This window comes from Akebia trifoliata, chromosome 15 (genome assembly GCF_017979445.1).
Source record: "Akebia trifoliata isolate Shusen 1 chromosome 15, ASM1797944v1, whole genome shotgun sequence".
In the NCBI taxonomy this organism is placed as follows: Eukaryota; Viridiplantae; Streptophyta; class Magnoliopsida; order Ranunculales; family Lardizabalaceae; genus Akebia; species Akebia trifoliata.
In genome coordinates, this window is record NC_141389.1 from 7,701,665 (window position 1) to 7,726,276 (window position 24,612).

At 34.5% G+C, this 24,612-nt stretch overlaps 2 protein-coding genes across 2 annotated transcripts; one reads left to right on the top strand and one right to left on the bottom strand.

The window, feature by feature from the left end:
* Window positions 1-1,909: 1,909 nt before the first annotated feature.
* On the bottom strand, window positions 1,910-2,684 carry LOC147384175 (protein EXORDIUM-like 7). The gene is made up of 2 exons (XM_086426371.1): window positions 1,995-2,684; window positions 1,910-1,963 (listed from the first exon to the last, which is right to left on the bottom strand). The coding sequence occupies exons 1-2, from the start codon at window positions 2,682-2,684 to the stop codon at window positions 1,910-1,912; spliced, it is 744 nt and encodes a 247-aa protein (XP_086282497.1).
* A 12,682-nt stretch (window positions 2,685-15,366) lies between these two features.
* Window positions 15,367-15,792, top strand: LOC147384176 (uncharacterized). Its single transcript, XM_086424871.1, has one exon. The coding sequence runs from the start codon at window positions 15,367-15,369 to the stop codon at window positions 15,790-15,792; it is 426 nt and encodes a 141-aa protein (XP_086280997.1).
* Window positions 15,793-24,612: the final 8,820 nt, after the last annotated feature.

Below are 24,612 nucleotides of genomic sequence, written 5' to 3' on the forward strand. Positions count from 1 at the left end.
ACACCATTAAGGCATGTCGATAGGATCCTATTGACACTAGTCAAGTTTTTGAAAAAAGTGTGGGTGCCCAAATCTGGCCCACTTAAGCAAATATTCGGTTTTTCAAAAATATGTTGGCTGCCCAAATTAAATTGCTGGGCGCCTTTATCACTTGCCATTTCAAAACCTTTGTAACTCTACTAGGTATCTTGAGAAAACTGAAAATGAGCTTAAATTTAGCTTACCTGCAGAGTAACTGAGTTCCCATCCTCTCGACTTAGTGGACACGTAGTTCCCACTATTGAACGTGACATATGCTCTTGAGCCTATAAACTTGAGATTCTTGTCGAAATTCCCATTTTTACTCGACTGAATATTGGAGCATCCTTGTGAGATTGAGTCTGATTTGCAGATCCAGAGATGATCATCACCATCTGATGTAGTTGACAGGTAATTGAGGGAGAAAGAGATGAACTTTGCTGCTGGGTATTGGATTGTCCACTGACATTTCTGGTTAGGAGGATATGGCTGAAGCCCATCAGTGTGATTTACTGTTATTCCTGCACTTATGTATCCTTTGGGCTGTCTCAGTGTAACAGTGTTAGTTCCACATGGTTCTGCACACAAGAATTTGGATTAAACTTGAAGGAGATGAAATAAGCCACCATAATAAAATATGATTCATTATTTAACAAATTCTATCTGATCAATAGTTTGAGTCGATCAAGTGTTATTAGTTATCTCGTCTGTCGAAATTAATCTGTTGTGCGGAAGCACCCAAATAAACTACGATCCAGACATTAAGAAAAATGCAAAGGAGAAATAAAGAACAAATCACACTGAGACAAGATTTACGTGGTTCGATAAAATTGCCTACATCCACGGTTGGCGGTGAAAATTTCTTATTGATGAAGTAAGGAAAAATATAATACAATTTAGGGTTTTCAATAGAATATGTATATATGGCATCCTAGGGCTTCCTTCCCATTGGGGGCTTGTTGACCCAGAACGCCTGACACTTTGCGTTGAACCCAAATCTTCCAGAAAATTAACTAGGGCTGTCAACGGATGCTTATTGATTCAAATATAACAATATCCAAATCTGAAATTTTTATCTGATATCGAATTCGAATTTGAATCCAACGGCTGTTCTAAAACTCTATTCGAATTCGAATCCGATTATTCTATCAGATATCGGATAATATCCAATTAGAATTCGAATAATTTGTATCTTAAAAAATAAAACATAATTTTTCCTTATCCAATTGATTTTTTATTATTTAAAAAACCTATTATATATTATACTATGTATATAATAAATAAATCAAATAAAATAATATATATTATATATTATTTTGAATAGGATATTATCGGATTCGAAATGTTAATATCCGAATTTGTATCCGATAAGGATTCGAATATATAAAACTATCTGAATTCAAATCCGATATCCGAAAATTTTGGATAATATCAGAATTTTCGAATTCGAATTCGAATCGGATTCAAATTTTCGACTACCCATTGACACCCCTAGAATTAACCTGAGATTAAGGCCATAAACAACAATATCCTGGACTTATCGTACTTGCTTTAAGTGATGGACAAATTAGCATAAATAGAATTCAATGCAAAATGTATCCTGACTTCCCTTCTACTTTTTCTTAGTTGTGCATCTAAAAATTCTTGAAAACAATAATTATTATATGTGAGAAGTTAAAGTGTGTTCTACTTACTTTACTACTTGTATTGGTTGTTAATACCTGAGAGTTTCAGGGCACAATTCCTGATCTGCTGGTCCCATATATGTTGCACCATGTATCTATGACCCTTCAATCCAACTACATTGAAACTCACATTTCTTTGTACATCTTTAAACAAAGGAACATCACCAACTCTTCTTTCCAAAGAGAAGTACATAAACCACTGAGACTCAGTCCACTACCATCACTAGTACTCCATCCTCTACCATCTCTATTGCTGACCTCTTCGGCAATCTTCGCCAGTGTATAACCCACCAAGCTATCGATCTTCTCATTTCCATTCGGCGGACCGAGGTAATAGTCTCCATTGAACATCCATGAACATTGGTCGTCGGCTTTTTGTGGTTCCCTCGCCCACACCATTTTCACTTCCACCCCTTTAGACGCCTCCACCTCAAAATTCCCACTACACCAATTTATAAACGATGTCTGCCCATCTAAGAACATCACGGATTTTGAGAACATAACATGATATATTGTGTCATCGTTGACTTCGAAAACCTGTGTGCAGTTCAATTTCCCACCAAACCCATCGATTAAAGTCTTGTTAAACACGGACTGACTGACTTGGACCACTTGGTCTAATGTAATGTTGAGATGGTGGCCCGTGTAAAAGCACTCGGCACCCACATCCACTGTATCAGTAATGGGAACGTTGGAACCATCTTTGTATTGTTGTACTATTTGCCACCAGTTTCCTAACGTCGGTACATCGGAATTCTCATTAGAATATCTTGAAGGATTTAGAGAAGTGATGGCATTTCGTAGTGCATCTCTTCCTTTTTCATGCCAACCGACACCGAACCATAGAAGAGAGACGGTTATAGGTCTAGTCATGATCTTCCCTCCCTTGTATGTGAGTGTGAGGGAGCCTTCATCTGTTGATGAACAAAGGATTTGGGGGAGAGAACACAGTAAAAGAGTAGTTATAAGAACACCCAACATTGTTAAATCTCAGAAATATTGATGAAGATGAAGAGAAGGAACTCAAAAGAAAAAAAGAAAAAAAAAAGTGGGGTGATCTGAGTTGAAATTTTTTGGTGGTTGGAAGAAGACTTGAATGAGTCCTCTTGGTTTAAAGTAAAACAACAGCTTTAGTACATATAGATAGTGAATGAGAGATCCAACACCAATGGCCGGCCAAAGAAATGGATGGTTTCTTTATAGTAATGGATAATAGATTTAATTGTTTGGGTTTGAATAAATTGATGCAAATTGACAAAAGGGAAGGACATCTCAAGGATGTTTTATAACTACTTTTCATAGCTAAAGTTATAAAGCAAAACTCCAAGCACAAATAATTTTTCTTTATTGAGGTTGAGGGTTTAGAGTGCAGATCATGTACTCCCAGGAGTTGGGTTGCTATCAGACTCCCATCTGCTTTGGATTATATGGGCCCACACCCATGTATGTTTGCCTGATTCCTTTATAAGGTCTACAACTTGTCAATTAGTCTGATTGATTATTTTTGGCCATTATATTAAGCAATATTATCATTGTATCGGAATCTATTGTTCATAATGGCCGCGCAAAGGTAAAAAAAATGAATCCAATGGCTAGAAATTGCGTGTATCACATCGAGAATCAATCTGATTGGTGATTGTTGGTCATTGACTTAAGCATTTTTTTCATGGGGCTGCAACCCATGATTCATGGGCTACTCGTAAAGTCCATGTTAATAATTTTTTTTTTCTTTTCTGAATCCAATGGCTAGAAATCACCAATGAGTCACACTCTATACCCCCAAATAGTTGGCTCAGTGATAAAACTAGTGATAAGGGCTCTGGTTGTGTATTCGAAATTAGGTGGTCTCCTGATTTACCCTATTAATTACATGTTATGAAACTTCCATGGGGCCGGGTGTGCAACGGTAGAGACTAGTCCCATCCCAAAATGGGTGTGGGGGCTGATGAGTAGAATTCAATTCATGATCAACCTTATTATTGGGGACTATAAATTTAAACATGGGCAGGCCAAACATCCAAAAGTGAATCCAGAGTCCATGATCTGCAGGAAGGTTTAATATTATATTAAACCTACTAACCATACCAGCTACCTCATCCTAGTATTTTGGTCAATCTTTTATGATGTGTGCATATTTTTTATTATTATTGACGAATGGAAAATGAGATGTGCTACTAGAGCCAACGATATAATCTCTCTGCACCCACTTAAGATATATATATATTTTTTTTCAAATAAAAATAAAAAGGAAATTACACCAATACCCTTCTTTGTATACCTACCATCTTTTCCATCTATCGATGGAATGAAAACATGAACCACATTGTCTATTCATTCTCTCCTTGTCCCCCATCTCTCTCTCTCTCTCTCTCTCTATCTCTCTCAATCTTCTTCTTCATCTCATTTTGAGTTTTTGTGAGAGGTTGAATTCGTTAGAAATTAGATTTAAATTTTTTTTTTCTTCTTCAAGTTATCTTATTTTTTAATTTTCATTTTACTTTTTTTTTTGTTGCATTAATCATCAAAGAAGATGTACAAATTAATATTAAAACCTTTAAAATAAGGATTTTGAATCAAAGAACTCAAAGGTTTTTTAATAGATTTGTTTGGTAGGTTTAGACTGAACTTGTTTTATAGTCAATTTGGTAAGTATACTACCGAAATGCAACTTTCTACTGAACATTGCAAAACTGATTTAGTGGTTGCCTATAGAACAAAAATTTTCTCGTGTAACCCTAACACCTCCAATCGCGTATACCAAATCTATTTTGTAATGTTCGATAGGTATCTAACGAATTAGATTTGTCTGGTTCAATAGAAAGTTACATTCAGTAGGATACTTACCAAATATGCTAAAATAAGTTTAGTCTGAATCTACCAAACAAAATTTGCTAAAAAATCTATGAGTGCTTCAGTAGGCGTCCATTGAATCGATTTTGTTATGTTTAGTAAGATACTTATCGAGTCGGCCAAAATAATTTCGATTTGAATTTAACAAATAAAATTTATCAAAAAACTCTGAATTCTCCGATTTAAAATCGTTGTTTTGTAAGTTTTAATAGTATTTTTTTTTTTTGATGATTAAATGTGAAAAACTAAAAGAAAAATCAAGGAAATAAGATAGCTTGAAACAAACCGCTAAAACCAAATCTTTATTGATTCAATTTCTCACAAAACTCAAAAGAAAATGAATGATAAGAAGAAGAAGATTGAGAGAGAGAGAGGTAGATGGTGAGAAGGAGAGAATGGATAGAGAAGATGTTGAGATGATTGAGATTTTCATTTAGTAGATAGATGAAGAACATGATGGTTGTGCAGAGTAATTAGATGAGGGTATTAGGATAATTTTATTTATTTATTTTTGATTTAAAAAAATTATTAAGTGGACACTCAGAGAGTATATGGTGGGCTCCAATAGCACAACCCATGGAAAATCTCTCGTCACATGAATCTTCTCACTACGGATTTTATAATTTATTGAAATATATTATTTTTTAAGTTAAATAATTTTATATCCTTATGAAATGGATTCCCTAAGTCGGACCCTAAAAAAATCCAACTACAAAATAGTAATCATAAAGTCGACCCCAATATTTGGGGTGAGGCATGAATGGTGATGATGATGAACATGTGATGGAATTAATGGTAATTTGTGTATTATGAATCCCGAGGCATCATCAATGATTTTGGATGCACACAGACTAAGGATGAAGGGTCAGCAAACCACAAATTTCAGGGATGATTTGATGACCGAACCTCAGAATAACGTCGATCGGTGAATACCACACCATGAATCTTGAATATTGGATTAGTTTCAGATTTTGAACTGGTTTGATAAAATTCTGACTTGATTTGGAGCTAATCCAATACTTATTGGATCTTGTCTTATCAGATTTCAATATTGGATCTATATATGATCCAAATGGCATTGGATCGAATTTGGATAGGGTCAAATCCAATATTATATATAAGACAGAGACATGCATAACATATATATCAATATAATGTAATTCATATATTATCATACATACTTTTGGATCAAGTCCCTGTCGGAACCCAAATCGTCAATCCTCAATCCAGACCTTAAATTGTTGGATTGAAACAAATTGGATAATGGCCTATATATATATTTTCGGCTCACAATCATATTCTCACAACACGTTTATCCAATCTGAAACCTCTAAGTCCATTAAAAGTGATTTTAGAATTGTGAATCGTCGATTGTTTACAAAAAATGTGTAAATAACTTGTGAATGATTTAGAAGTTTTAGAGATCATCCTCAAATCAGCTCAATCCAAAACTTTTAAGTCACATAGGACAAAATGTGGGGTGAGATTTTATATATATTGTCTGGACAAAGCATTTTGTCTTATATGAGTTAAAAGTTTCAGAATGAGTTGATTTTTTGTGAGTATGATTTCTATGGTGAGAAAATCATCCTCACAAAAAATCATCCAATTTTGAAATTTCTAACCCTAGTTGATTTTTTGTGAGTATGATTTCTATGGTGAGAAAATCATCCTCACAAAAAATCATCCAATTTTGAAATTTCTAACCTTAGTTCATAAGTTGAAGAATCGTGAGTCATCAATTTTTTACCGTTAATTTGTAATCATTTTTCATGGGGTTAGAAGTTTTAGAAATGATTAATTTTTTGTGAGATGATCAACTGATTACAGAGATCATTCTCACAAAAAATCAGCCCATTCCGAAACTTTTTAACCATACAAGACAAAACTTTATCCAAAATGTTGTCTAGACAACATTTGTAAAAACAATCATTTTTCAAAATATAAGTTAGAAGTTTCGGATTGAGCTGATGTTTTGTGAGAATGATCTATATGATGAGAGATCTTCCTCACAAAAAATCAGCCCAATCTGAATCTTCTAATCCCATCAAAAGTGATTTAGAATGTGGACTATCGATTTTTTACCAATAATTTGTAAATCACTTTTGATGGATTTATAAGTTTCAGATTGGACTGATTTTTTTTTTGTGAGGATGATCTTCTCATCATAAAGATTATCTTCACAAAAAATCAGTTCAATCCGAAACTTCTAACCCATATATTTTGAAAAATGATTCACAAAAATCTCATACTTTTTAAAATATGAATTTAATAATTTATTCAATTTTCTATTTCATTTTTTTAGTCTCCCCTTTGAAGCCTAGGCCTCTAAGGCATGAACCACCCTCGTATTATGGTGTTATAAATAATCCTTTATTTTGTTTTTTCTTAAAAACAGTCATCTTCGAGCTCTTTAACTTTTGTGAGAAATTCTTTGTAATCTTTTGAACCTTAGGCGCTGTTTGATACACTACAAATCATTTGCATTTGCCGCCCTGTTATGTACTGAGCAAATCATTTCTAATGCAAATGATTTGCAATACTTTTTGGACTACAAACTATTTGCTGAAATTTATGAAGAGTTTAAGAGGTTCATGTAAATAATTTGCAATGCAAAAAAATTTCAGAATGTGACCAAGCATTTGTAAATTAGATTCCAACAAATCATTTGCATTGTACCAAGTAGGGTTTGCATTGCAAATAATTTGCAATGAGTGATTTACTATTGTTAGTAACCATTGGGAAAATCTCTTGCAAATCTTTTTTTATGATTAATTGATCTTTTGCAATAAAATTTTTCATTGTGATTTTGCAAATGATTTGCGATACTTTTTATGCCACAAATCATTGCTAAAATTTCTTCAAAATTTTGGTGATCCATACAAATTTTTTGCAGTGCAAATAATTTGCATTGTCTAACCAAGTACAAATAAACTTGATTTTAGAAAATTATTTGCGCAAATAATTTGCAGCATGCCAAACATGGCCTTAGCTTCAATCCGATGTTTTCAAACTAGGCTTAATCCCCTGTAGAAAACCCTTGATTTTTCTTCATCGTCTACTTTAAAATCCAATATTGTTCTTTAAGTTTAAGGTTGAAGTAGATAGAATCTTGTTCCATGACTGCATCTCCATTTGGCATCCAAAAACATGGTCAGACGCCAAGTTGGCGTCCATGGAGCACAAAATTTTAAGAACTTTATTTTTTTTTAAAAGGGTAGTTTTCATTGTTCAAAAAAAAAAAAAAAAAAAATCTAATCTAGGACCTGAACTTTAGAAGGTCATTTGATCAACGAGGCAGTCTAGCCCAACAACAAGAACAGGTGTTAAGGAAAAAAATATTTTTATTTTTGGTTAAAACAGTACATGATGAAGTTGAAGACGAGGGCTTTTAGGCCATTTTTCATTAATTTATTGTAAAGGACCAAGGTATAGATGCATCAACTTGAAAATAAGAGGGACAACTCAGATATTACCCAAGGAAAATGCTGGAATGACTTAAAAGGAGATACAAACATAACAAAAATGATGTGGTGACGCACAATAACTGTAGATGGTTTTTACTCGTATCTCGTGGAAAAACATCTTTGGCTATTGTGCGCCACCACATCATTTTGTCACCTTTGTGTCTCCGTTTGTGTCACCCAGAACGACTCATTACCAAAACATGGTCAACACCTAAACCTAAAAAAATGAAAAAGAAAAAAAAAAGTGGCCTAGCCCAATACTGTTGGATCCGAAACAAGCCCCTACAAGCTTGCAACTAGGGCTGGCAATGGGCCGGGTGTGGGTCGGATGAAGCTATTTTCCAAATCCTTATCCAACTCTGTATGCGGTTATCCATATCAGATTTTTTACCCACGCATTCTAAAGGCATCCATATCCGACTATTTATCCACTTTTTTAAAGGATACCGTATTCGACTTTTACCCAAAGTTCAAGCGGATATCCAAGTCTGATATATGTACCTAATTGTGAAGATGATGGAAAATCTTTAATTTTGAGTTATACATATATTTTATTGTGAATTTACCGTACTAAAGTCAGATAAAGGCAGTGGCGGAACTACTAAAGGACAATGGGGTCCCTGAAAAAATTTCAAAAAATAATAATTTATATAGTGAATTAGATGGGCTGATTGCATGTGGACACTACGTCGTATTGCGTTTTTGACGACGCCACAATTGCGCTAAAAACGACTGCTAAAGGTTGTTGTTAATTGTAACAGTTTTTAGTTGTTGTTTAATCATCGTTTCAACGAACTGATGATAATAAGTAAAAGTTGGGGTGCCAATAGTCACTCTAAAAAAATTCCTCTCATACATTCGTTTACATAAACTTGATCTCCGCCACCGACGAACTTCTTCTCTCTTCTCTCATTCACACTCTCTCTACTCGTTTCTGTCTCTCCTCTCACTCTCACTCGACTGCTCTTCTCTCTGGACCCTATCTGTCTTCTCGCTCTCTCTCTCTCTCTCGAATCTATCTCTTTCTAAGTTTCAAGAAGAAGATCAACTCTTTAAGTTTCGATCTAACGTATCTCTCTCTCTCTCTCTCTCTCTCTCACTCGATTCTCTCTCTCAGAATCGATTAGAATTTTTTTTTGGAAAGAAATCAATCGGAATTTGATCGAAAGATTATCGCTCAATCTCTCACCCACATAATGATGCTTGGCTGCCCCAAATTATTACTTTTATATCTAAACTCTTAGAAAAATAAAATCCTTTCCATTTTACTCTCACGAATCTCAACCTCACTCCGTTCTCACAATTCAAAAGCCCTTCTTTTTCTCTCTGGTTCACTCTATTTCTTTGAGAGTCAAGAGTCTCAAAGTCTTCATTCAAGTGATTGACTTTGAAAACATCTCTCTCTCTCTCTCATCATCACACATCTTGCAATTTTGAAATCCTAGTCCTCTCGAAATCTCGAATCGAAGTCACAAACGGGATTTTCACAAAGATTGAAATTGCAAGCTTCAAGATTCTATTTTCAGGTCTTACCCTTCGTCTCATTGTCTCATTTGATGGATTTGTTCTTTATATCTCAATAGAACTTATTTATTGATCTTATAACTTAGAAACTGGAAAAGAGTTTGATCATAGACTTATTGTGAATCTGTGACTATTAAATGACTTGGAAATGTCAAAACTCAAATGTGTCATTTTTTAACAAGTTTTTGAGAGTTGATAGTCTGTCACTCTTTGTTGGTATTTCAATGGTTTTGCTTTTGTTAAATTTTTAATTAATAAATAGTGGATATTTTCTAGAAGCAAAATATATAGTCTTGAATTGAGATTGTTTTGTTTTAAGATTTTGAGACAACTGGAGATTGTTTCATTTGTAGATATTTTTTTTTAATTTTTTAATTTTTTATGTTGGTCCTAACTTGAAATAGAATATCAAGACTTTGCCATAGGTTCATCCATTCAAGGGTATATTACCACCCAATGACCCACCCAAACACTCTCAATGTGATACTAGTGATCAAAATAATAGATAGATTCATGAATCTTAAGTTGAATCTTATTTCATTCAAGATTATGCACTTTTCTTCAAACCTCCAGAATTCAGACTATTTAAAGAATTTGATGAGAGATTAATAGATTTGATTAGATTGTTTATTTGTTTGGAAGTTTTTTTATTTTTTAGTTTAATTACTAATGATATAGGTCAAGAAGAGTGTAGTAGGAAATTCTTTGTACAAAAGACTTATTTACTTAATAATTTTTTACCTTTGTAATTTCAACATGTTTTTCTACTATAGCCACTCTCGTCCCTTGTCAGTGAATTTATTTTTTGGTAGTTGAATCATGTGTTTAGGAGTAGCATCTATAGGTAATAGACTCTTTGCTCTTTTGTCATGGGCACATGGTTTCAAAATTCATCCGAGATCGAGACGTATCGCCCGAGTCATCTCGGTATCAGGCATGAACGAGATGGATGCACAAGTCAATTTTTAGAATGAGATTTAATACCTCATGTTCATTTTTTGAAAATTTTGGATGAGACATCTCAAACGTATCAGAAAACTCATCTGAGACAACTTGATATCAGGCATGGATGAGACGAGACACAAAACCAAGTTTTAAAACCATGCATGAGCATGCACCATTCTATTTTGTTTTCTTTAGTTTTTGTTTCTTTGGTTTTGTTTCAAGCGTTAAGAAGTAATTCATGTATCACTTTATGTTGAAACATCTAAAGATAAAGCAATTAAATTATAATGCTTGAAAATCTAATTTCATGCCCTTGAACATGTTGTTATTTTTCTTTCTATATGGTTTTTCACAAGAGCACTTCAAAAAGTACTATCATGCTCTTACGCCTTATGTCAAAGCTATCTTGGTGAATGCTGTTGGAATTGTTATTTTATTATTTATTTATTTTTATTATCAAAATTATTTTGTGGCTTTTTCACATATACAAATTTTATATAAATACTAGATTGTAATTTGTTCAAAACATTAAGGATATAATTGAAAACCATGCTAGTGGTCTGACATTGGTTACCAATATCAAATATGATGGGTTAGTGAACATCCTATCAAAACTTAAGTGATATTCATCTAATACAAATCTAATATCCTTCTTTATAAATAGGTGATCGTCCCCCCTCTCTACACACATATTATTATATCATTGAGATAGAAGTTCCCATCACCAAATGTGTAGGCAGAGTTTGGGTAGTACAACTATTTTTCGCAGATCAAGATCAACATATTCTCCGCGGATAATCGGAAAAGCGAATCCAGGTATTTTACAATTATTACTTTTCGATTTCTATTATTATATTATTTGTTCAAGATCAAATCTTAAATCCAGTCTATTATGTTCACAGTATTTTGACAAACAATTGGTATCAGAGCCTATTTGGATTTGTTCTTGTTCAAAACTGTTTGATTAAATCTGAGTTGATTAGATTCATATTTTGAAATAAATATTATTTATTTATTTAAAATTGATTTATTAAAGTCAATTTATTTGATAATTAAATCTGCCATTTTCTTTCTTCAAAAGAAGATTAACAAAGGCAAAGATCCTAAATCTCGTTCTTCCAATCTAAAAGAACCAGACTTTGATTAAATTCGAAGTCGAATTTAAATCGATTTTGATTAAATCTGATACGAATTCAGATTTATCTATTTATTTTTTGAAATAAATCGATCATCAATTAGAAATCGAAATACATTAAAACCGAAGTCGATGAAACTCTGAAATCGAATAGAAAATTCAGATCTGTTAAACCGAATTAAAAAAAAAATGTTATGTGGCTAGAAATTTATTATCTTGTATTAAGATTTGATGCATCTTGATGTATTTTAATTTAATTGTTTTAGAATTTCAATTAGTTAAGGAGTCTTAGGTAATGGGTAAGGGTAGTTACGAATTGTGTAAGAGTTATGGAGTTATGGTTATGGGGTAGTTACTTGAATGAATAGGAGAGTGGGTAGTTTGGATAAGTGGGTAGTTAATGTAGTATTTCTTTGTATTTAAATTCATTATTAGACGAATGAAAATATGCGGAGAAGTTATTATTAAGATTCTATTGGATTTGGAGATTCACCATCTCGAATTGGTGGCTTAGGAGGTCCGATCTCCCTCGAACGAGATTAATCTCGATCTTTTTCTTCCTTTTTATTATTTTTGTGATCCAATTTAAGTGTGTACGTAACATTGGTATCAGAGCAGTAGATTCTGGAATGGCGGAAAGAACACGAAATGCCAAACTCGATGAGATGATGGGTTTCTTGAAGGAAACCACAGAGATGCATGGGAAGATCCTCAATGAGCTAGTGATGAAGGTTTCAAGTTTGGACACCAAAATTGAGCACCTCTCTAAAGAAAAAGGCAAGGAGATAGGGGAGAGTTCCAGTAAGACAATTAATAGACTTGATGAACCTTATCAATTTGATATTGACAAGAGAATTCAAACTCGTACAGTACAACTGGAATTTCCAAGGTTTACGGGGGTGGATCCAGATGGTTGGCTTTATAGGGCAGAGCAATTTTTTTTACACCAGTAGACACCCTTCACACAAAGGCTACTTATAGCCTTCTTTCACATGGAAGGGAAGGTACTCCAATGGTTTCGTTGGATGGAAAGATCAGGAGCGATTTCAAATTAGGAATCATTTGCTTCTGCTTTGCAAGTTAGATTCGGCTCTTCACCATACGAGGATCCAACGGCTATGCTGTCTAAACTGCAACAAACGTTTTCGGTGGAGTAATATCAAACTCAGTTTGAAGAGTTAGCAAACATAACTGAAGGTCTTAATGAGTCCTTCATGGTGAGTTGTTTTGTGGGAGGATTGAATGAAGAAATTCGTTTGAGTATTCAACCAACAACACTCACTGATGCAATTGGCCTCGCTTGCATGCAAGAAGAAAAAACATTGGCTCGAAATCGGATGAACGACCATACAAATGACACCAACACAATCGTTCATTCAGGAAAACCATTATCAGTTGCTCTTAAATGACTCTCACCTATAGAGATGAAAGAGCGTAGAGATCGTGGGTTATGTCATAAATGTAAAGTTCAGCAGCTTTTCTCTTTGGAGGGGAATTGGCCAAAAGAAATGAATGAAATTGGCGAGCGAGATGATGGAAAGGAAATTGAAGATGAAGGGGGAGGGAATACTTTCTAGATTGAAACCTTGAGGACAATGTTTTTTTACAAAGGGTAGAGTATGTTATGTGCCTAGAAATTTATTATCTTGTATTAAGATTTGATGCATCTTGATGTATTTTAATTTAATTATTTTAGAATTTCTATTAGTTAATGAGTCTTAGGTAATGGGTAAGGGTAGTTACGAATTGTGTAGGAGTTATGGAGTTATGGTTATGGGGTAGTTACTTGAATGAATAGGAGAGTGGGTAGTTTGAATAAGTGGGTAGTTAATGTAGTATTTCTTTGTATTTAAATTCATTATTAGACGAATGAAAATATGCAGAGAAGTTATTATTAAGATCCTATTGGATTTGGAGATTCACCATCTCGAATTGGTGGCTTAGGAGGTCCGATCTCCCTCGAACGAGATCAATCTCGATCTTTTTCTTCCTTTTTATTATTTTTGTGATCCGATTTAAGTGGGTACGTAATAAAAAATTTAGAAACTCTTCGGTTCGCAATTTCAACCGATGAGATCTGCCGATCGATCGCGTTTTTATTGGATCGGATGTTACCGGATGCTTTCCGGTGACCGTATTAATTACCGGACGTCGGTGATCAGATCTGCCGATCGACGTTTGGATGGCTGCGATTGGGTGGCAACGCGGCTAGGGTTTTACAACAGGTCTGTCTTCTTGATGAAGAAGATGATCGACTGTTCATCGATTTTGGGCTAAGCCCGTTTTAAGGAGTTGTTGGGCCAAGCCCGATAGATTCATTCAGTTGGGCTATGCCCGCTTTAAATAAAAACTTAAGAATTTTATTATTCTGTTGGGTTATGCCCGATTCAAAAATCCGACCCGTTTTCATCATTCGATTGGGCTAAAACTCGTTTGCATAATCAGTTTGGGCTAAAGCCCGATAACATTTATTTGATTGGGCTTTTGTTTTCTGTTGGGGGTAAGCCCAATAACATTTATTTGATTGGGCTTTTGTTTTTTGTTGGGCTAAGCTCGTTGATAATTAGTGTGGGCTAAGCTCGATTCAAATAAAACAATGCTTTAATATTTTGTTGGGTCAGCCCGATTAATTAATACGATCCGTTTGGGTAAACATCTGACCTGATTCGAGTCAAACCGGTCCAGCCAAACCGGTCCAGTTGGTTCAAATGTGAACCAGACCATAGAAAACCATTTTTTTTCCTTCAAAACTTTGAAAAATCATAACTAAATTGTTTTAAATCCGATTTGGACAAAACAAGAGTTTATTTTGAATATTTTTTCGAGATCTATTGAATAAAAATGTTAAAATAATTCATTGACAACAACATATAATAGTAAAGTTTAGATTAAGTACCCTTTGGAGAATATATCTATAATTACTTTCTTTTATATTGAATATTTAGTTATTTTTTTTAATGTACTCACATGCAAAACAAGAACAATTAGAAAGAAAATTTAGATATATTTGGGTATAGGTCTTGCCTATAGGGGTTTAGGAAGACACTTTGAGTGATCGTTTAAGGAACGTGATGGAAATAGGATAGTAGTCTGCCTAAAGGTGACCGTTCTATGAAAGTTACGGGATCTTGAATTTTGAGACTTAGTATTTCACTAAGATCACTTTGTGGCACTCTTTTGCATGAAATCACTAATTTCTGCCTAAAGGTGATTTAGGGATGTTTGTGTAGATCGAGTGAATAGAATAGTCACAAGTGTGATGGGGAGAGAAGGATAACCCTCTTGCCTAAAGGTATGGATAGTGTCTGGATTGAACTGGAACATGAGTGACTAGGTTTATGTGCGAATTCCAACGCAATTTTAGGAAACATATAGCATATTGAGATCTCAACCCAAAGACGAGTCTTAATGATGCGACTTATTTGTACCTGCAGAGTGGAAAGTTTCACCCTTAATAAATCACTCTGAAACAATTCGACCAAAACCCCTAGTATGAATTGAAAGAATTGAATCCCACAATATATATTAATGTTTGACCATATTTTAATTTAGTTATGGATGGGTCATTGATTCAAAAGAGTCTGGTAGGGATTGAGCCTCTTAATGGTTCTAATTATTTATCCTAGAGAATGAATATTGACATTTTGCTAGGATGCATGGATTTTAATTTTGTTCTCTTTGAGGATATGCTACCGACTCCACTTCCAGATTCTACGGAGTTGGTGATGACTCATTTTGGTAAATGGGAAAGGCTAATAGATTGTCTATGATGATCATTCGAGCATCTATTAGTGAGACTTTTCGAGGTGGTATTCAGACCATAGATACAGTTAAAGAACTGTTGCAGATCATCAATAAAAAGTTTGTGGGAACAAAGAGATCTGTTCAGTATGAGTATTTCGATCAGTTAATGAATCTGAAACATGATGGTAACGGAAATGTGCAGGAACACATACTTAAGATGTCCAAAATTGTCATTGGTCTTCGAGAGCAGGGGATTATTTTTGAAGATGACCTTTTGGTTCACATGACAGTTTTATCTCTACCTAAATCTTTTGATACTTTTAAGGTCAATTACAGTGCACAAAAAACTAAATGGGATTTGAATCAGTTGATTTCTCTTTGTGTTACTGAGAAAACAAGATTGAAAGGATCGAAGGTTGAGTAAGCTCACTTAGCAGTTCATGCAAGTAGTAAGAAAAATTTCAAGTATAAGGGTTTTAAGAAAGGTAGCAACAAGAACTTCAAGTAAGGAAAATGGTTCAAGGGTTTCAAGAATCAGAAAAACAATCAAGGAAAAGATAGAGGCTAAGAAAATAGATAATGAAGATTGCTGGTTCTGCAAGAAGAAGGGACACGTGAAGAGGGATTGCTTTGCTTATAAGAATTGGTTGCAAAAGAATCTAGAAGGGGTTTGTCAACAAGAAATCGAGCCTTAACCATATTCATGTTTGGAGGTGTCTTACCAAGGCAAAGTTGTATAATTCAAATTAGAGAAAGCTTGATCTTCGAACGACAACTTGTTACTTTCTTGGTTATCCTGATAGGTCGAAGGGTTATAGATTTTTCTGTCTGTTGAGACATATGGAGATTGTAGAAACCAATCATGCTAGGTTTTTTGAATATGGTCAAAACAGTGGGAGTAAAAAGCGAAGGAAGATTACATTTGAAGAGAAACGTAGTGATCTACCATATGTTTTATTCCGTAACCTTTACCTCATTTGGTGGTTTCACTTATCCCTATAGTCATTATAGAAGAAGATACAACAATCCAACCAGAACCCAATCCTCAAACGGTGGTGGTCTCAAGTTCACAACCTATCATTCCCATTAGGAGATCTATTCGAGAACGCATACCAACTATTACAGATGATTATGAGGTGTACTTACAGGAAGGAGATGCTATCAAAGGTGATGTAGATGATCCTTCAACATTCAAAGAAGCAATGGACTCAAATGAATCTCAATTCTGGCAAGAAGCAATGAAAAAAGAATTGAGATCTATGAAAAAAAATGAAGTATGGGAACTAAAGATGCTTCCAGAAAGTTGTAAGATAATCAAATGCAAATGAATTTTCAAAACTAAAAGAGATTTAGAAGGTAAGGTCGAGAGATTTACATGACACAACTTAATGGTTTTAAAGTTGACAAAAGAGAACATCTTGTTTGCAAGTTGAAAAAAAAAATCAATATATGGGTTGAAACAAGCATCAAGACAGTGGTACTTGAAATTTGATCAAGTGGTGACCGGATATAGATTTAAAGAAAATGTCGTCGACAAGTGCATATATCTTAAGATGAGTGGGAGTCGATTCATCATTCTTGTACTTTATATTGATGATATATTGTTGGCAAACAATGATGTTCATTCTTATGTGATACAAAGTTTTTTCTGTCAAAATTTTTTGACATGAAAGATATGGGGGATGCTCAATATGTTCGGGATTAAAATTCACAGAGATAGACAAGTTGAGTTTTGAGTTTATCATAGAAGGCATACATTGAAAAATTGCTCAAAAGATTTGGTATGGATAAATGTGCTTCTCGTGAGGTTCTTGTGGCAAAAGGATATGTATTCAGCCAAGATTAGTGTCCTAAGAACAAGTTTGAGAAGATGGAGGTTGATGCATCAGAATATACCTCAGCAGTTGGTAGTCTTATATATGTAATGATTTTCATCTGACCCGATATCAGTTACATCGTTGGTATGTTTGGGAGATATCAGTAGAACGGTATTACTTATTGGAGAGTAGTAAAGAAAATACTTCGATATTTGCAGAGAAAAAAAGATTTTATGTTAGTATATAGAAGATCGAGTGAGCTTCAAGTTGTTGGTTATTCTGATGTAGATCATGTTGGATGTCGTGATAGCTTGAAGTCTACTTCATGTTATATTTTCATGCTTGGGCATGGAGCTATCTCATGGAGAAACGTAAAACAAATCATTCTGACAAACTCAACTATGTATTCAGAGTTTATTGGATGTTATGAAGTAACTTGTCAAGCAGTTTGGTTGAAGAATTTTATCGGTGAATTAAAGATTGTGGATTCCATTGATAGACCTATTGCTGTCTATTGTGATTACAAGGCTGCTACTGATTTTGCAAAGAATAAAATAGTGACTAGAGGAAACAAACACATCGAAATAAAGTACCTTTTAGTATGTGAAAAGTTTCGTGAAGGATTGATTGAGATTATCAATATATTTTCTAGCAATATGATAGCTAACCCTCTTACAAAAGGATTCTCGTCAAAGATTTTCAAGGAACATGTAACTCGTATGGGAGTTGTCATGTCATTTGTTCATATTATTTAAGTATTGAGTTACTTTATGCTTGTTTTGATTCATTTATACTCTTGATAGACTATTTATTACTGCTTAAAGAAATTGATTATGACTAGTCATTATTTATGCATTATTGTGTACACATGTTATGTTTGCCTGTGAGTAGATTTACTCGTAAAGTGTTAAAGATATACTTGGACTAGACGTGACTTGGCATCACGTTGATGAAGTCTTCATTCTGGATAGAAAGGTGATGGAATATCACATAACTGGTTGCTAGTAAGATATCAGAATGACATACGATGAGTATGAAGCTGGATACCTAGGGAATGTACATACAGACTACATTGAAGACTGTACATTGCTCTAATACCACAAAGAAAGTTCACGTAAAGATAAACTCCTGAATTCATTAATGATACTAGTTTTGAGACCATGAAACTGTTTTAGGGCCGACAAATGAGCACTTTGTTACATCCATGATCCATCATTAGTGGTATCTTTAAATGAAGGTGACAGTTAAAGATTATCTAAATTATTTTTGAAAAGAGTGTACTCGATTATTCAAAAGGTAACAATCTAGAGAGTCGTTTTTTAAACAAAAGGTATATGTGAAGGCCAAGTGGGAGATTGTTGGAATTATTATTTTATTATTTATTTATTTTCATTATCAAAAATATTTTATGGCTTTTTCACATATACAAATTTTATATAAATATTGGATTGTAATTTGTTCAAAACATTAAGGATATAATTGGAAACCATGCTAGTGGTCTGGCATTGGTTACTAGTATCAAATATGATGGGTTAGTGAACATCCTATTAAAATTTAAGTGGTATTCACCTAATACTAGAATTCTACGATGGGTAAAAAATCTAGTATCCTTCTTTATAAATAGGTGGTCGTCCTCCTCTCTCTACACACAAATTATTCTATCATTGAGATAAAGGTTCCCATCACCAAAGGTGTAGGTAGAGTTGGGGCAGTGCACCTATTCTTCACAGATCAAGATCAACGTATTCTCCACGGATAATCGAAAAAGTGAATCCAGGTATTTTATAATTATTGCTTTTCGATTTCGATTATTATATTATTTGTTCAAGATCAAATCCTAGATCCATGTCTATTATGTTCACAGTATTTTGACAAACAATTGCAACTGACAAGTATGTATATATCCGATTTAACTTGATTTTCTTCTGGATCATTTGCTTCAATTTGTGTAATTGTATCATGTTCTACTTCTAGAACGTCAATTAATTATTAAAATCATGTTTGATAATATCTTTGATTTTTTTATTTTTATACTTGTTTCTCTCATCACTAGGAATGAGAACATATGTCTTACATCCGAACACCTTCAATGTAGAGTAGTTAATTTCTTTACCCGTCCATACCTCTTCGACACATTTAAATTTAAGTAGCTTAGATGGTGATCGATTAATCAAATAGCAAGCATGGTTAATAGATTCCACCCAAAATGGTTCGGGCAACCCCGCATGGAGCCTTATGCATCTTTCCCTTTCCATGAGAGTTCTATTCATCCTCTCGCCGCACCATTTTGTTGATGATTTTTCTTCACGGTAAAATGCCTTGTGATGTCTTCTTCTTTGCAAAACTTCAAGAACTTGCAATCTTTGAACTTACCTCCATTGTCGCTTCTCAAGTATTTGATTTGTCTCTCATTTGATTTTCTACATCGGTCTTCTATTTCACAAACTTGGTAAAGACATGGGATTTCTCCTTCATAAAGTATATCTAAACTTTTCTTGAAAAATCATCCATGAAAGTGACAAAGTAGCGAGTTCCACCTTTTGATTTAGTAGGTATGGGTCTAATACATTAGAATAAATGTAGTTTAATAATCCCTTACTCTTGATTTCTTTGTTGGCAACCTTGAACGACACCTTACTTTACTTTCCTATCACACTAAACTTACGAAACTCTAACTTGCATGCTCCAACACTTTTCAACAATTATCGTCGATGTAACTCTTGCATTGCTCTTTCACTCATATGGCCAAGTCTGTAAGTGCCAAAATTGAGTTTTCTTCTTGCTAGAACTTTCTTCCATGGATATTGCAACTTCACCAAGAATTGTGATCCCCGAAAGCTTGTAAAGGTTATTTGCAAGTTTTACACCACTCATAATCACTATAGCTCCCTTAGACACCTTGAGTGCTCCATCCTTTGCTGAGAAAGAACACCCATTTGAGTCGAGTTTGTCTAAGGATATTAAATTCTTATTGAGTGTTGGCACGTGCTTCACACTACCCAAGGTTCTAACAACCCCATCATACATTCTTATCTTCATAGTACCTATTCCAATAACTTTGCATGCCGCATTATTATCCATTAGAACATCTCTATCACTTTTCGATATTATGCTTGCTATGAAGCTTGACTCGGATTTCTTCTTTTCTCTTACTTCCATTTTGTATTTTTTACAATCTCTTTTGTAATGTCTTTTCTTCCCACAATAGTATCACTTCACTTCTTTTTTTTTTTTTTTTTTATAACTTCTAGATTTGAATATAGAATTTTCTATTCGGATTTATTTTAATCTTTTGTTCGGCCTTGCTCACTAGAACCCTTTGTAATGAGTCCTTCCCCCTGAGCATCCTTCTCACTTGACTTGTTTATAGTCACGTGAGAGATTATATCTTAAACCACCTCCTCAAACTTGAGAGTCTCCTTGCCAAATATAAGCGTAGTTCGAAAGTGTTTGAAGGAATTAGGAAGTGATCTCAACAAAAGTAATGCTTTGTCTTCTTCTTCAAACTTCACTTCTACCTTCAACAAATCACTAAAACACCGATTGAACGTGTTCAATTGCTCCATGATATCTTGTCTCTCCTCCATCCTTAGGTCACATAGTTGGTTCTTAAGGCATAATTTGTTGGACAAAGTCTTTCCTATGTAAAACTTCTCAAGCTTATCCCATGTTCCCTTTGCGATTTTTTATTCCACGACGTTATATATGACTTTATTGGAATCATGCAACTCAATGGAACTAATAGCCTTCAAATCCAACTCCTCTCATGTTTCTTTGGACATGCTCTCCGGCTTCGTTTCAATGTCTCGAATACAATTATGAAGCCCTTATTGGATAAGAATATTTCTCATCTTCATTTGCCACAATGTAAAGTTTGATTTTCCAATCAAAATGTTTTACTTTAAACTTCATCCCATAAAAACTTTCGATTATCGTTGTATTATTTTCCGCCATTGTAAACACCCTAGATAATGTAGGCTTTGATATCACTTGTTTTGTATGTAAACACACTTGTGAAGCTCACTTAGTAATTTGATCAAACATTTATTGGGTACTTAACCAAATATCTTATATGCTACACTTTCCAAGACCTTGCTTGATAATGGCAATGAAGGGTAACCCAACTAATTGTAGCAAATGTAAAGAAGATAAATAACCACATAAAGATAAATAGTAAGAACACAATACCTACAACATGAGATTTTACATGATTCACCCAAAGGCTATGTCCACGGAGGTATGAGTGTTGGAGTTCGATTTTACTGTGAAGAAAACAGGGCAAATCGATACAAGGGATCTATTTATCACTTAGATTTACTTTCTTCTAGATCTCAATCTTCCCAAACCTCTCAACCTCTGCTCCTTAATTGGGTTTTTTTCTTGCTCTACTCTCTTATCTAGAAAAGACTTAAGACTTGAAGTTAGACTTCTTATAACAAAAAAACAAAACTCTTTTTAAAAGCACCACATAAGTGGGACACTTACATAAATTGAAAACCCAACCCAAATTACCTTGGACAGACCCAACGATACATACACTTGGACCAGGCCTAATTGATTTCTGAGCCATACTTCAACACAAAGAAATGGAAGTTTCAATGCAATTGGATTGAAGGGTTTATAGATACATAGTGCAACATATATGGGGCTAGTAGATCAAGAATTGTGCCTAGAAACTCTCAGGTGTTATAACCACCAATACAAGTAGTAACTAATATACCCTTAATTTCTCACATAAACCATTTATTTTTGCCAAAAATGTTTAGATGCACAACTAAGAAAAAGTAGAAGGAAAGTAAGGATACATTTGGCATTCAATTCTATTTATGCTAATTTGTTCATCACTAAAAACAAGTAGGAAAAGTCGGGGATATTGTGGTTTAAGGCCCTAATCTCAAGTTAATTATGGGGAGGTATACAGGATTTGGGTTCATCGCAGAGTTTTGGTGCCGATAAACTCCCATCCGGAGAAATCTGACCCCCCTTCCCTTGCTCCCACCTATGTATATGAGACATTTTCAAAAGTGAACGTCTTACTTAGCGGAGACAATTGGAAAGACCTTAAATTGTATTATATTTTTCGTTACTTCATCAAGAAGAAATTTTAATCCCCACCCATGGACGTAGGCAATTTTACCAAGTCACGTAAATTTGGTATCTTGTGTGATCTGTTCTTCTTTATTAACTTCGACAGACAAGATAATTAATAACACCCCATCAGCTCCATTGATCAAATAGAATTTGTTAACTTATGAATCATTTTCTAATAGGAGGTTGGTTTTGTCTCTACCAAGTTTTAATCCAATTTCTTGCGTGCAGAACCATGTGGAACCTACACTGTTATTTCTTATGTACTGATTTCTTATGGCAGAGAGAGAAGAAGTTAGAAATAAACCTTGATTTTCAAATTGAATGCAATAGAAAATATTACCTAAAAAAGAAATGGTTGAGGCGTGCATAAAGCACTGTCCTAAAACGAAATTCGCCCCTGCTACGGTACCACAGTCTGTAAGCGTTCGTTCTGCAGGATCCAACAACCCACGTATCCAAAAGGGTACTCTAAATTGGAACGTAACTTCGAACTCGATGATATTGTGTGCTCTCACAACGAATAATAAATCAATTGATAATTCGAGAGTATAAAATAGCAGAGAAAAAATTAAGTAAGTTTAAATCGATTAAACAACTGATATAAATAAAAGAGAAAGTGACTGTTTTAGAATAGTCACATTGCTGTTTCAGAATAAATAAATTGGTTCCAAAATAGAATTTTGACGCGCACCCACGTGAGGTGTAAATCCGAGAATTTGCACCCCCCTCTGCGCGCACGTAAGACGTGCTCACACGCATTAAGGTTTTTGGACCGGTGGATCCAAATTCCTATTAGAACCATGGGTTTCCCTCTTGGACCCCCGTGTGCGCGCGTGAGCCCGCCCACTACTTCTATCCACTTTAAAGCTATTAGAAGCACAACTACTTAAGAATTACAAATCAATTCTTCTTCTAGTCGATGTGGGACTAAAATTACTCAAGGCAAAATCAGAACATTCAACTAAACATAAAGCAATAAAGTAAAAAGCATAAAACATAAAGTAAAAAGCATAAAGCAAACATGGGATTTAAATACCCTATGGTTAATAGATTGATTTACCATATGGTTGCAAATAAATGAATATTAAAGGGTTTTCTAATTCAACCCTCTAATTCCAACAAGTTTTAATGATCCCCAGATTCTACGGCTTAGAGCCATTGAATTTTTCCCATTCCCCATTAGTTTGACAGTTTAGGACCGTCAAAAATAAAAATTCAACGCCTTAGTCCATCAAATTTTATGAAATTTGACGGCCTTGGGCAGTCAAATATGGGTTTTTTCACGTTCTAATATTGAGAGAGCCCAAAGCATAGTCAGTTCGGGAATAACAGTAAATCACACTGATGGGCAACAGCCATATCCTCCTAACCAGAAATGTCAGTGGACAATCCAATACCCAACAGCAAAGTTCATCGCTTTCTCCTTTAATTACCTGTCAACTGCATCATCTGGTGATGATCATCTCTGGATCTGCAAATTAGACTCAATCCCACTGAGATGCTACAATATTCAGTCGAGTAATAATGGAATTACGACAAAAATCTCAAGTCAATAGGCTCAAGAGAATATGTCAAGTTCAACAGCGGGAACTATGTCTACTAAGTCGAGAGGATGGGAGCTCATTTACTCTACAGGTAAGCTAAATTTAAGCTCAATTTCTGTTTTCTCGAGATACTTAGTGTGTGTTTCGTAACACTTCTGAAGTCTGAATGGAAGTGGTCCACCTTAAAAATTTGGACTTCACAAGCATTATTTCCGTTTGTTTCGTTTCAGATTTCAGACTCCAGAACCAAAATTCCGAAGTTTTGAACCAGCGATGGGGGGACGGTGGATGAAACTTCTAAAGTCTGATTTCTAGTTTCCAGACTTTGGATGTTACCAAACATAGTGGATTTCCAAATAATTTTAGGACTCTGTAACAGGAAAGAAGATGTTTATGATCACAATGGGGTGATTGAATTTGCTCCCCCTGATGGCTTTTCTTACGTAGAAGGGCTTAGTTGTCAATGGGTCCTGGAACTTGTGTGTCTTTGAGATTTACACACATCAACACTTCAAAGACTTGGAATTCCTCTCTATATAGAGTGGCAATGGAAAAGTTAAAAATGTGGTCTCCAAGATCAGGAACTACTCAGGAATCTTTTTGTGATGCAAAATCCCTCACATAAACTTAATAGGCGAGGTTATAATCATATTTGCAACCCATACAGACAATAGTTAGTAGTAAAATAGACTGGGAAGTTTACTATACATATGGGGGAAATATGAACCTGGTTGTCTTTAACAATCATATTCAGCTCATCAGTACATGGTAAAGGAATTGCATACATAGAGT